Below are 14,570 nucleotides of genomic sequence, written 5' to 3' on the forward strand. Positions count from 1 at the left end.
TACCTCAAGGCTAAGTGGGAGCTCTCTAGTGCCCTGTGGGTCCACAGAGCTTTTGCTAGCTAAGCCTCCATCTAGCTCCCTCTTAGAGACCCTCTCTGCAAACACTGGGAAGTTGCTGACTTTCTGTGGAAACTCTGTATCATAGAAAGTGCCCTTCAACGGGCTGGAGAGATGGCTCAAAGGTTAAGAGCACTGACTGCTCTTCTAGAGGTCCTGAGTTCAATTCCCAGCAACCACATGCTGGCTCACAACCATCTATAATCTGATCTGATGCTCTCTTCTGTCCTGCAGGTTTACATGCAGACAGAGTACTGTATACATAATAAATTAGTAAATCTTAGGAAAAAAAAAAAAACAGAAGAAAGTGCCCTTCAAAGCCATTGCTGTGTCAGAGGAGAAATTCACATTTTATTGTTAAATATGAAGCTACATTTGGGTGATGTGAGCAACAGTGATAATAGAATAATAAAAGCCACAAGAAGGCTTCCACATTCCTCTGATGTTCCTCATAGTGTTTACATACCTGTGTGTGTGTGTGTGTGTGTGTGTGTGTGTGTTCACAAGCTTTCTGGGACACATGATAGGCATCATGACTGAGCATATCATGGCTCATCCTCATTAGCCTGACCTCATTTGGAGTCTCCGGGCAGGGGAAGTGTAAACAGGCATGTGTGTGAAGTACCTATGAGAGCCAGAAGAGGGTGTCAGATCCCCTCAAACTAAAGTTGGGGATGGTTTTAAACTACCATGTGGGTACTGGGAATTGAACCCAGGTTCTCTGTAAGAGCATCAAGGGTTCTTTTGCTCTTAAGCACTGAGCCATCTCTCCAGTCCCCCAGTCCCCCGTGGACACAGGGCCTTTCACTGAACCTGGAGCTCACTATTTCAGCTAAGTTGGCTAAGCACCAAGCTCCACGGATCTTCCTGTCTCTGCCTTCTCAACTCTGAGATTATAAATATGGGCCACCATTTTTCAGTGGTTCTGGGGAGCAAGTTCAGGTCCTCACATTTTCATGGCAAGCATTTCAGTGACCAAGCCAGACTTTGATGCTTCTCTGATGTCTCTTACAACATTTTCCTTTGTAACAGATTATTTTATATAATAAAGAACTGTATGCCATTGAATGGAATCCCTCTCTGCATAATGGGCCAGGCAGGTGGCCACCCTCCAAGGAGATGGCAGATGTTCCACTTGGCCCGGTTTCCATGTCTCTGCTAGAAGCTGGACCCTAGAACGAGGGTAGACCAGTTGCGCCATCTTGTAGCTTTGCTTACTGGTTAGGTCAATGTAGAAGATTGCTTTTCTCCTCCAATGGGATCTCCTAGCCCCAACTGCTGGGCTAATAACCTCTCTCTCTTATAATTAGGAGCCTGGCATGGAGCCCAGCATCCCTGGGAGAGACATCACCAGCATCAGTTGCTTACTTTAAAGCTGTCAATAAGACAGTGCTGTGCCATCTGAGAAGTGTGGTTTTGGACCCCAGCTCCAGACTCCAAAGTACACGCAACCTTTGACACTCTTTCTTACACTGTGAAGGGGCAGTCTGCAAGGCTGGATGCCTCAGCTATCCTAATCTGGTGCTGAAGGCCTGGAAGATTCCTGGAGAGCTGTCTTCAGCCCATATAGAAGACTAAAGAAGTTGGGTTCTGACAGCTCAAAGGATGGTTGCTGTGATGGCAGCAGCGGCAGCAGCAACAGGACAAACACACTCACCAGCCAGACGCCAAGGCAGGCAAGCAGCAGGCCTCTCCCTAGAAGAACCTCATTCTATCTGGGCTGCCATGGGAGGGCAGTGCCCACTCAGGGGGAGGCTCTCTTCTCTCTAGTTAGTTCTTACAGAAAATGTCCTCACAGACCCACCCAGGGAGCATCTCTTAGTTCTTTCCAGATCCAGTAGGTTGACAAACAAGAGCAACGACCCAAACACTCACTTCCTTCTAGAGAAGGAAGTGGTATTAAAAAGGACCTGTAGGGCCAGGCGTGGTGGCGCACGTCTTTAATCCCAGCACTCGGGAGGCAGAGGCAGGTGGATCGCTGTGAGTTCGAGGACAGCCTGATCTACAAAGTGAGTCCAGGGCAGCCAAGGCTACACAGAGAAACCCTGTCTCGAAAAACAAACAAACAAACAACAACAAAAAACTTAAAAAAATAAAAATAAAAAATAAAAAGGTCCTGTAGGGCCAAGGTACTTCAGATTACCTCCAGCTGACCTATGATGCCTATGTAAATGATATGTAAATCAAATGTTTAGGGAAGGTGCCCACGCTTGCTCCTCCATAGATGCATTTTCTTCTGAATATTATGTCTGTTTATTTAGTGTGTAGTACATGTCTGTGTACATGTGGGGGGCGGGGCTAGGGACTGGCTCTTAATTCCCTTAAGATGACCCATCAAAGCAGCCTCCACAGCCCAGGGTGGGCTCTCTCTCCTCAGCCCTGTCACAGTTGTCAGTCCCAGCACATTGTTGTCTATAGACCCTATAGGCCTTAGCCTAGAGCAGGGCAAAGACTCCTGTGGAGTTTGTCTGAGGTAGTCAGCAATCTCTGAACTTACTGAGCCAGGAACTGCTCAGCCTCCACCACCCCCCCACCAACTGAAGAAGCATTTGTGTAAACATCATCATCCAACTCCCAGTCCTTGGGTATCAGCTGTGTCCCCAGTGGCTGCTGTTTCAATCAAGAGAATTAAGAGATGAAGCATGGCCATCTTGAGCTTCCTTTCTCCTCTCTGTAGGGCCTTCTCCTAAGTGATGGGTGGGGGTGGAGACCACAAAGCCACCTGCTAGCCGAGGCACAGAGGCACATTCTCCTAGGCTGGAGCGTGATGGAGTGCGCAGTGGCTTTCCTCTGTACTCTGGCTGTGGGTCTACGAGGAGGCTTTTAAGAGGGCAATGAGAAGGGGAGCCATTGTGGCCCAGCTTGGGCAAGCTCAGATCCACAATGCAGAATGAATCCTCCTTGGTACACAGTAGGGAGGCAGTGACCCCAGGGTGCTAACTGCTCTCCAGTGGTGGACCCAGGGAATAAGGGGGCAAGGCCAAAAGTGACAGTCTCTCTTTACATCTTTGCTGTCACAAAAAAATACTCAAAGAAAATACTCTACCATAACCTGCCCTTCCCCTACTGTGTGTGCGTACATGACCAGATTTGCTTGTTGGTATTTTGTGGCACTCTGCGCTCTCTTGTAGGTGGCAGGGAGGGCAGGAGGGACATTACTGGCTTATGAACCACACATATTGAACTCTTATAGCTATTGGAGGCTGAAGTCCCAAGGTCAAAGTGTGATCTTGATGAGCACACTCCTTAAGGGCACAAAACAAGTTCACAGTGACCCCAGCGGGGCTGGAAACAGGCAGGTAGGTGCCCTGGGATGGGCTGGGGTGGCAGTTAACACATCAGTAGAGCCTTGATATGATGGCTCCAGCTGCTGCACTGCCCCCAACCCTGGCTCTCAACACACCGCCCCACCCCCCACCCCGAAGCATTCCGCAAGGCCTCCTGTGCAGGACCAGCACAATCCTCAGGCACTCTCCATGGTGACATGATTCCTTCCCACTGCTTCATTCTTGGGTCTTTTGCTCCCAGGGTTGGTGGAGGTTCACTGTTCCAGGGACATCAAGATGAACAGAACCTCATATCACTCTACAAACACTAAGTTCTCTGCATGAGATGAGCACAGAACCCAGAAGGTGAAGGGAATCTTTGGAACAATTAATGAGAAAATTGAAACTAGTGTCACCCATGAAGAGTGAGCTGGGACTTTGAGGTGCTACTTCTAGGGTGGCTTTCTGTCTCCTTGGGTAAAATGTTGAAGAACTGTTCTGGGGGTTGCAAGGAGGTCTCAGGGCTTAGCAGGGTGCAGGGCTCTGGGGGGACTTGCCTGTGGCATTTCTCTGAGCACTATGGGGCAGGCCAAGATGCCCAGGTGCTGTCTGTGACAGCCATGCCATCCTCCCTGGGCGTGGCCTGAGTCTCATGGGTGAGGCTGAGTCTCTTCTCGTGAGCGCGACTCCTCGTAGGGTGTGATTGGCAGGTTACGGATTCTAAAGCCGTGCTTCAAAGAGCGTGAGACGAAATTAATGCTAAGTGTAAGCGTTTGAGGCTCCACAGAGAAGACGCTTGTCAGTTTCTGAAGTATGAAAACAGATGACACATCTTTCCCTCCCCAAAGCTAGTGGATCCTGTGACATGGGAGCTGTGCCTTCTCAGGTGATTCATCTCCTGGATGCTCTGCTAGCCAGGTGGCTCTGTGGACAGGAGCCATAGAAGTGCCTCTTCTGCCTCACTCAGTAGGGGGTCCTGTTGGGGGAGGGGTATCCCTGCACACTAGTGTCCTGAGTCCTTAGTGTTCCCAGGGCCCCTGCGCACTGAGGGTAGAGCTCCCCTGGACTCTGGGGCTGGATCTGATCTACTCTGGCTCTCTGTGGAGGAGTCCCACTCATGGTCTCTTGGGAGATGCCTGAAGTATTCTCTAAGGGTCCCCTCCCACTCAACAGTCACATGAGACAGGAAAAGACAGGCCAGGGAGGGCTGGGGCTGGGAGTGAGCATCAGCCTGCTGCTCTTAGAGCCTGCCTTGTTAAACATGTGGTCAGAGAAATGTCTTAACACATCCTCTGCCTTGTAGATGAGGGAAGGATCTGGGCCTGATTGGCTTGAGCTAATACCTCCGCTTTGGCACTGTCTTAGTTCTCTGTTACTGTGATTTTAAAAAAATACCAACTTAGAGAGGACAGAAGTCATGGCAGGAGCTCAAGACAGGAACCTGGAAGCAGGAACTGAAGCAGAGGCCATAGAGGAACACTGCTTGTAGGCTTGTTCCTCATGGCCTGCTCAGCCTGCTTTCTTATAGATCCCAGGACCACCAGCCCAGGGCTGGCATCACCCACCATGGGCTGGGCCCTCCCCCATCAATCATGAGTCAAGAAAATGCATCACAGCTTGCTCATAGACCAATCTGATGGAAGCATCTTCTCAGTTCAGGGTCCTCTTCTTAGATGATTCCAGCTTGTGCCAAGTTGGCAAAAACTAACCAGCACAGGCATAGCCAGCTCTGTGATCGACAGGTCACCTGAACCAGCTCTGCGACTGACAGGTCACCTGTCCACCCCCCACCCCCCCCCATTTTCTTCTGTTCCTCTTCTGCTCAGCTGCTTGAAACAGTGCATGGAACAAGTGTCTGTGACATTCACGATGTCGCTGTGTTGTTCTTACTGACTGTATGGCTGAGATCAAAGAAGACAGCATCCTCCTGTTCTTTCTCACATCTAGCCCTACAGCCTCAGTGGGCTGTGGAGCTCTGTCTCTTGCTTCCCTCCCTCTTAAGACATCTTTGGAAGCATGAGCAGGCAGTGATGGAGGGGGTTGGGTGGCCACTGCTGCCTGGAGGTTCCCCAGAGAGAAACAAGCAAGCAATTCATAAATATTTACAACAACCTCATTTGCATAGCAGAAATAATTACTTCACCCAGAACCATGCAGAGGCCTCAGCCTTGGTAGCCTAGGTGGCAGCAGGTGCATCTCTTCTGTCCCTGTCCTTTAGGCAGTGGCATTCCAGGCATGTGCTGGCTGTTCCTTACTGCAGTGTGAGGGGCCCTCTAGTTGTGTCCCCTAGGACAGCCTGTAAAGCTGCCAAGCCTTCTATTCTGGCCTTTTTTCTGGTCCCATCCAGTCCTTTGCATGTCACCATGAGCAGTGGGAAGGACAGTTGCTTCTTCCCTGCATGCCCAGAAACTTCCTCCGTGTAATACTCCATCACCTGCCAGCCTGCTTCCACAGAGCACTAGCACCCATTTCCAGCAAGTTCTATGCCACTTTAGAGCAGAGATGGGCTTCCCAAGCTCCCCTAGCAGGCCCTGTCCTCTCCAGCTAAGAGCACACCTCTGTCAGCACCTTCATTAGTGTGAATTAATTGTACAAAACAATCGGTCTAGCTGTGGTGTTTTATACATATACATGCTGTTCCTTTGGTCCTCGTCACCCCATTCCCTGACCTTGTTCCCTGAGCCACTTTTCCCTCCTCTTCAAACACTCCTACTTTTATGCAAGTGTATATCTATACATAGGCATGTCTATATTTAAACATACTTATACACATGTTTAAAGTATGTTTAATATATAGCACACATATTGAGTTTATGTTTATTTACTATGCGGTTTAGGTAGTAAGGATGAGGGAAATGAATCCCTTTAAAATTCCTATTTCCAGTGCACACTGCAAATCTGTCTATACTCCATTTCCAGTTCTAACATCTGTGTTCACTAGGGTTCTTAACAGTCAGACCCAACAAGAAACAGGTTCTGTCTCTGTCTCTGTCTCTCTGTCTCTGTCTCTCTCTCTCTATGTCTGTCTCTCTGTCTGTCTCTCTCTCTCTCTATGTCTGTCTCTGTCTGTCTGTCTGTCTGTCTCTCTCTCTTTCTCTCTCTCTCTCTCTCTCTCTCTCTCTCTCTCTCTCTCTCTCTCTCTCTCTCTCTCACACACACACACACACACACACACACACACACACACACACACATGGGACATGTCAGTGAAGTTACCGTCTTTTCTGAGTCAGGGTCTCGTTGTTTAGTCCTAGCTGGCCTTGAACTCACAGAGATCCACTTGTCTCTGCTTTCTTAGTAAAAGCATGGGCAACCACACCTGACTCTTGCTGTCTGTTCTATCAAGAGGCCAGACAAAACAAAACTCCCACTTGAAATAATGTAAAGAAGCCACTTGGAGGAAACTCAGATTCCTCCAGGATCAGTATTTCTTGACGTCAAAAATACATACCCAAGGTTTCACTCCACTAAAAATGGCATTCTGTTCATCAGCTGTCTGCCCTAAGTCAGCCAATCCTGTGAGAAAGAGAGGCAGAGTTCTGACCACCCCGGGTCAACCAGAAACCCCATTTGCATTAGGAATAAAATCCCAGGGGGACCTTGCTTAAGAATAGCTACAAGCCCCTCTGCTAAAGTAAAACTTTCCGCCTTGCCAAAATACTAGGATTTTGTGGTCATTTTGAGGCCTGTCTTAGTCAGGGTTACTGTTGCCAAAGCAACCTTGGGAGGAAAGGTTTATTTGTCTTACACTTCATCAAAGGAAGTCAGGACAGGAACTCAAACAGCGCAGGACCCTGATGCAGGAGCTGATGCAGAGGCCATGGAGGGGTGCTGCTTGCTGCCTTGCTGCTCATGGCTTGCGCAGCCTGTTTTCTTATGGAAACCAGGACCACCAGCTCAGAGGTGGCACTGTCCTCAATAGGCTGGGCCCTCCAGGCTTGCCTATAGCTTGATCTTATGGAGGCATTTTCTTTCTTTCTTTCTTTCTTTCTTTCTTTCTTTCTTTCTCTCTTTCTTTCTTTCTTTTCTTTCGTTTTTCAAGACCGGGTTTTTCTGTGGAACCTTGGCTGTCCTGTACTCATTTTGTAGATTAGGCTGTCCTTGAACTCACAGAGATCCACCTACCCCTGCCTCCTGGGTACTGGGGAGCGCCGCCACTGCCCGGCTTGAAGACATTTTCTTAATTGAGGTTTCCTCCCCTCTAAAGGCTTTGAGTCAAGTTGCCATGAAACTATTTAGGAATGACCCTGGACCTATTTCTTACACCTGGGAACATACATTTATGCATGCAAGTGAGTCTCCAGACTGGAGAGAGATTCATTTGTACACAGAGAAGGGGAAGAGGCAGGGGTGGTACAGGCTCAGCTTCCAATTTTACAGTTTTTAAAATGTGTGGCTACAATAGGCATTCAGTACCAAGTCTCTATCAGCTTCGGCTTTGGGGGTTTGGTCTGTTTCTGGGGCTGTGACATGGACTTGAGTTCAGATCCCATTCAGCCACATGATCTGATCCCAAGGGTGCCTCCTGACATTGCCCTGTGCTGCATGGCTGAGAGCTCTTCTGTCAGCAGATCAAATTCAGTTCATACTCAGTTCACTTCTGACCGACTGTGTTTTCAGCTTGTAGTGGTCCAGCCTAGGTCAACAGGCATCTTGAGGGTATATGTAAAATGAGCCTTTCGATGGGGCTGGCTCGTGTGACTGTGGGGTGGGCAAGGGGGAAATCTGTAAGGAAGCTGGAAACAGAGGTCAAAGCTGCAGCCCTGAGTGGGGAATGCTTGCTCCTGGGGAGACCTCCTCTCCCCACCCCCACCCCATGTCCATGGGGCCCCTTTCCATTGATACCTGATGTCAGTTCAGTGTAGGGTATATAACTCTGGGCCTGCATCTCATGGTTCTGTTGTGGGTGTACTTATACTGACTCCATCCCAGGGACTCCAGAGCAGTGTAGGCCTTGGCCAAGAGATCTCTGGCTCTGGTCTATTTGGAGCCCCACTGGATACTTGATGTTACCTGCCTGGCTGCTCCTGACTGTCAGGTGGCAGGCAGCAGGACTACAGAGCTATGCTGGCATGATTGCTGGCTTGGGCTCAGTCTTTCTCTCTCCCTCTCTTCCTTACTTACTTTACCACCCTCTGCCCCCCTACTCCCATCTCTTTGTATCATAGCGTATACTGTAGCCCAAGCTGGCCCATACTGTAGCCCAAGCTGGCCCCAAACTCACAAAGTAGCGAAGGATGACTTTGAACTTGAGATCCTCCTGCCTTCACCTCCTGAGTGCAGGGATTATAGCCTATTCCACCTTCATCTACTTTAGGAGGTGCTGGAAGTGGGACTCAGGGATTCATGCATGCTAAGCAGGCTCTCTGGTCAGTGAGCTGCATCCTCAGCCCTCACGATGTGTGCATGCGTGTCTTGAGTCAGAACAGTTTGTGTTGGGGAACGAGGAGCAGTAAGAGCATTTAAAGACCTCACTTTTCTCTCGAGTGTGGGGGACTTGTGTCTAATCAGAAAGATGGGGCTATTCGTTACTTTTGTCCTTGCTTTTACCACTGACAAAAGCAAAGTAAGGATGCAAGGCTCCCTCCTGGCCCACAATGTGAGGACGCAGTCCACCGTGCAGGGGAAAGCATGGCAGCAGGGGCATGAGGCCACTGGTCACGGTCCATCCAGAGCCAGGAGGTAGAGATGATCGCTGGTGCTCAGCACACTTCGTCTATTTTTATTCAGCTTGGGATTCCAGCCTGTGGGATGGTGCTGTCCACATTCAGGGAGGGTCTTCCCTCCTCAATTAACCCAGTCTACACATTCCCTCAGAGGCTTGTCTCCATGGTGAGTCTAGATCCCCCTATCAATTGACAATCATAATTAACCCTCCCCAAAGAACTCAGGAGTGTGGGTGGGGTAGCAGCCCAGCCTTCTGAGTACATAGGACATGGTCCTTAGTGGGGAGTTTACAGGCTGAGCCCTCGTTGAACATCCTCCTTCCTTCTATTGCTGCTGCAGACAGTCCGCATGCCTCTGGACAGATAGTTGCTCACTGCAGTGGAACAAAAACTCCATGATGTGGCTGCTGAGTATTGATGCCAGGTACCCCTTGGCTCCAGCCTTGGTGATGGTTAGTTAGCTGCTGAGTATTGATGCCAGGTACCCCTTGGCTCCAGCCTTGGTGATGGTTAGTTAGCTTTTAGTCAACTCGACACAACCTAGAATCATCTGGAAAAAGAGGAATCATCTAGATCAGGCTGGCCTGTGAGCATAATCTTGATTCTTAATGGTGGGCAGCACCATTCCCTAGTCAGGAAGCCCTGAATGGTGTAAGAGTCAAGAAGTTGAGCTCAGTAGAAACAAGCAAGCATCCATGCATGTATTCTTCCTCTGCTCTTGACTTGGGATTGATGCTTTAAGTTCCTGCCTCAGTTTCTCCTTGGTAATGAGATGTGTGATAAACATAAACAAAATGTATTTTTTCTTCTCTAGCAAATAAGACAAGACTACATTTAAAAATTGTAAAGGTGCCAATTGGCAGACATTCAATCAAAATACATGCTCATTTTACTTTTCCCTAGAAACTGCACTACCACTAGCCAGTCAGGCAAATAAGAATGTAAGGCTGAGCTCTGGCCACATGGGTGAGGCACAAGATCCCTTTACACTAGGAATAAAAATCCAGCGGGACCCCTGCTGCTTACTTGCCTGCTTCAGTAGGTGCGTTCCCCCCCACCCCTTCCGATGAAGTACTATGGATTTTGTGGTCATTTTCTCGAGACCCATTTCTTACAACTGAAACCTGGAATTGTAAGCCAAATAAACCCTCTCTTCTCTAAGTATCCGTCACAGCGACAGACGTGAAATGAGGACAGCCTTTGATGACATAAGCACATAGAAACCCATGGCTGTGCAGCTGACATTGAAGTCTGTGATTTTCTTCACTCTGCAGGTGGCAATAATAGCGGGGAACTTTGAACTGGCAGAGTACATCAAGAACCACAAGGAAACAGACATTGGTGAGTAGGCTCGGTGCGAAACCACAGCCATTGCAATCTGAGATCCTCCTGGGGCTGCTGCCCGAGCCAGCTCTCAGCAAAACTGACCTGCACCAGCCTTAGGGGTCCTTCCCTGATAGTGGGGAGAGTTGTGAGGACCTAGGAGCTGGGCAATGCACTCCCTTCAAAGAGTACCACTCTCCTGTCTCCTGACAGTGCCTGCTCCAGGGACATGTGACAAGTGCAGGGCCTCAGGAGTGGGGATGTTTGGATTCTGCTGGGGATTGCTCTAGGGTTCCCACCTGATTCAAGTCTCTTGGTTTTCCTCAATATTGATTTAAAATGTTTTCCTGTTGGTATGTGTTTCTGCAGATGGTGAGGGTCTAGCAACATTGGCAGGTGCTGCTGATCCTAGGGGAGATAGCACATGCGTGGGAGGGCTGGGGGATCTCTATACCTTCCTCTCAAGTTTGCTGTGAGCTCCAAACTGCTCTAAAAAAAAAAAAAAAAAAAAAACCCAGTCATTAAAAAAAAAAAATCTACAGAAACAAGTCAGAGAAACTGTCTGGGTACCAAGCAAGAGACACACGGGGGAGATGTCTTAGATGTGCTTATTGGAAGGTACACAGACTCATGTCATGTGTAGATGATGCCTGGTGACTGACATGGGAGATGGTGAGGTCCGCTCTTCCATCCCCCACCTCTACTTGGTGTCCCCCTCCCCTTTCTAGTACCCCTTGTGCCAACCAGGAGGGCCATCTTGGGGGCTCTTCCCTCCTCTCACCACCCTGCCATGGGCTGGGCCCAGTCTTGCACAGTGGATGAGCCAGCTGGCCTGCGCCCTCCAGCATTGGGTTTCCACAGGACCTGCAGCAGGGAACAGTCCCACTGGACCAGCAGTGGTGAGCCCTCGAAGGTGGAGTTGTCCCATTGAGGGGCTCTGGGATGGGGGTGCTTCTTGGGGCCTTGGAGGAGAAGCAGATGGCATCTGCCTCTCACTACCTGTGCCCTCATCCTGCTTTTGGGTGTCCAGGGATGAGCGAAACTGTGTGTCTCACTTTTATGTCTTTACCATGTTGACTGTGTGTCTTGCATCGAATGTGGCTGGGACCTGCCTTGCACTGGGGAGTTGGATCTTGATGTGGAGCCAGACTACGGGCTTGTGTTGTCCTTTACCCTGCTCTGAGCCTCAGCACTGTTAGAAAAGGGTTGTGTGTACAGCTCAAACCAAGCGGAGTTCCAGGTTTCCAAGTCGTTCCCTATCCTTGCCTGCTTCAACCTCATACCAGCTGCCCGCCCACCTGATGTAGCTAGTTTGTGTCCTGTTCGCATGTATATATCGTCACCTAGGGTACCCAGTGAGTCCTTAGCTGCAGGAACAGTTGTGATGTCCATAGGTTCTAGATTAATTTTTAACTTCCCCTTAGATTTTACCATTTCAGAGGGACATGGCTTCCCTTTGAGAGATGACAGGCCTGGGAACTTCTTCCCAGAGTGCCCCATGAGGTCAAAGTCAGTGCTGTTCCAGCCAGCAGGATACCTCACAAACAGGGTGTGTAACTGATACAGCTTTGTGGAGGCAGGGAAGGAAAGACACATTTTGAGGGAGTCACTCAGTCACAGAGTCACTGCTGGGAGCTCCTGAAATGACAGGTTTGACTGATGTCCAGAGCCCCAGCAGGACCCAGACAGGATCCTATGTCCTAAGACTTGAGTCTGCTGCAGGGAGCTGAAGATGCAGTCTGTCTCTTTCGATGCGTAAGAGATCGTGCTGTTTTTAAATGTCCACAGGTACCAGAAGTACTAGGGGTCAGAGATACCTGGGTCAAAGCTAACCTACCCAGGGTGATCTCTTCTGATTGCCTTCTTCTGGGAGGACCCTGGCAGATTAGTGGGTCCTCCCAGACTCTTTAAATGTTTGCGGGCCTTAGAGACTAATGGCTTACTGCGTCCCTTCCCTCACCCCAGGCTCTAGGGGTGGTGTTGAAAGGGCTGCAGATGCTATGCCCCCTTAGAAGTCATGTGACTTGGAGATCAGTGGCTGCTTGATGGGAATAGACATGTGACTTTTCAGATTGATCTTTGGTAATAGTGTCACTTTTGGCTGTTACAATGCCTCTCGCTCCTGAGACCTGGTCATCATTTGTTCTAGATTTTTTTATGTCCCCCCCCACCTCCCCCACAACCCAGGATCCCTCCCCCCAGCTCCATCAAGTCTTCTGCCAGGCAGGCAGCCTTGGGAGCCACGCCTTCTTCTGAGCCACACCGTCCTCTCTTCAGTGGACTGTGTTCTCCACTCACCTGCACGAGAGAGCTCTTAGTCTCACAGTGTTACACCTTGTACATTCAATATGGGGTGTACTTGGGTTTCCTGAGAGCTTATGTGGAATGTAGACATCCTGGCAAACACAGGGGTCTGACACCACAGGTCCACATGCTGCTGAGATCACAGATCGCTATGCTAATGTCCTCGGGCAGTTCTGAGGCTGGGAGTCCACCTTGTGTTGCAGGACCCACTTGGGCATCTCTCATGAGATCATTCAAACAAGAGGACTGGCCACATAGCAGTTCCCAAGGATGACAAATGACTGCTTACTGAGAAGTTTTAAATAATGGGTTTATTCTGCCATTCTAGGGGACATGAGGTCAGAATCAAGGTACTGGCAACTGGGTCCTTCCTCGAGGCTCAGGAGGGTTTGTTCCAGGCTGTTTCCACTGCTAGGTGTGGCTGGTGGTCTTTGGCCTCCATGGGTTCAAGACATGATTGTAGTCTCTGTACTGTGATAACCTGACCTGCTCTGTGGTTGTTGAAAAGTGTCAACTTGATGGGGTTTTATTTGTTTGTTTGTTTGTTTGGTTTTTTAAGACATGGTTTCCCTCTGTAGCCTTGGATGTCCTGGATTCACTTTGTAGACCAGGCTGGCCTTGAACTCACAGAGATCCGCCTACCTCTGCCTCCCAAGTGCTGGGATTACAGGCATGTGCCACCACTGTCCGGCCCCTTGATGGGGTTTTAGATTCATTCTGGAAGCAAACCCTCTGGGCATGTCTGTGAGGAAGACTCTAGACTTGGTTAACTGTTGGACAAAGACCCACCCTGATGGTGGGTCGCACCATTTCTTTCTCTGGAGTCTCAGACTGAATAAAAATGAGAAAGTGATGTGGGTGCCAGCATTCACCCCTCTCTGCTTCCTGACTGTGGATGCAGCGTGGTCAGCTGCCTCACACTCCTGATGCCGTGCCTTCCCAGCCATGATGGACTGTGCCCTCGGGCTGTGAGTCAAACAAACCCTCCCTTCCTTGCTTGCATCTTGTCAGGCAGTTTTGTCACTGCAGTGAGACAAGGGATCATCCGGTAAGTCTCAGCTTCCTGCCTTGTCTTAGGACACCAGTTTGACCCTGTATCCAAGTCAACCTCCCTCTGAAGATCTTTAAGCTGACCATTAGTGAGAAGACCCAAGGCCACAGTTGCAGGGGCCAGAGTTTAGGGGTTGGACATGACTTTTGGCAGCTTCCATCCAGTCCTGTGTATGACATGTTCGTTGCTTTATGGTTGCCTGTCTCTGGGCCATTGCTTTCTCCAGGGTAACAGCATGCCTGGCTCAGGCCATGCCATTCAGTACCTGCCCCACAGTGCCAGGTCATGTGTTCTGAGTGAGTGACCCTCCCCACTGCTGTTCACCACCCAAGGTCAGCCTGTCCCCTTCCTTCTCAGCATAAACCCTGTCTCCACACTGATCTTGGGCACTGAGGAGGTAGCTGACACACTGTGGGTAGGTGCCCGCCTGGTCCTGAGCTTCAATTTTTACAGCCTTTTGGTTATGTGTTTTTGTGTGGGGATGGAGGTATGGGGTGGGGAGGGAGGATGTACACTTGTGCTCTTGCATGTGGAGGTCAGAGGACCACTTTGGGTGTTGTTCCTCAAGAACCATCCACCTTTTGTTAGAAATGGAGCCTCTCACTTGCCGGAAGTAGCTGGTCAGATAGTTCCAAGGAGCCTCCCGTCTCTGCCTCCCATATGTGAACCTCCATGCTTGGCTTTTTACGTGGGTTTTTGGGATCTCCAAACTCAGGTCCATATACACTTCTGACTGAGCCATCTCCCTAGCCCTCAGTGTTCCAGTCTCATATTTTAAGCTCTGCCACCACTTAGGAGGGACAAGAGAGACCTGTCCCTAAGTGTGTTACCCATTTCTGGGTCTGGCACCCTTCACTGCTCATGAGCAGAGTCCTGTGTGTCCTAAGATGAGTGGGGCCTGAG

At 49.7% G+C, this 14,570-nt stretch overlaps 1 protein-coding gene across 5 annotated transcripts in view; it reads left to right on the plus strand.

Moving 5' to 3' along the window:
- The window catches only part of Shank2 (SH3 and multiple ankyrin repeat domains 2), a 433,328-nt gene that overhangs the window by 116,676 nt on the left and 302,082 nt on the right, over positions 1-14,570 (plus strand). For 4 of the 5 annotated variants that reach the window (XM_051145729.1, XM_051145730.1, XM_051145731.1 and 1 more), the window contains exons 10-11: positions 10,264-10,330; positions 11,041-11,211. In XM_051145729.1, coding sequence (XP_051001686.1) covers positions 10,264-10,330; positions 11,041-11,211 — 238 coding nt within the window. The remainder of the gene's footprint in view (positions 1-10,263; positions 10,331-11,040; positions 11,212-14,570) is intronic. The other variant, XM_051145733.1, reaches the window with a different exon arrangement.

The sequence above is a fragment of the Acomys russatus genome, chromosome 5 (assembly GCF_903995435.1).
Source record: "Acomys russatus chromosome 5, mAcoRus1.1, whole genome shotgun sequence".
In the NCBI taxonomy this organism is placed as follows: domain Eukaryota; kingdom Metazoa; phylum Chordata; class Mammalia; order Rodentia; family Muridae; genus Acomys; species Acomys russatus.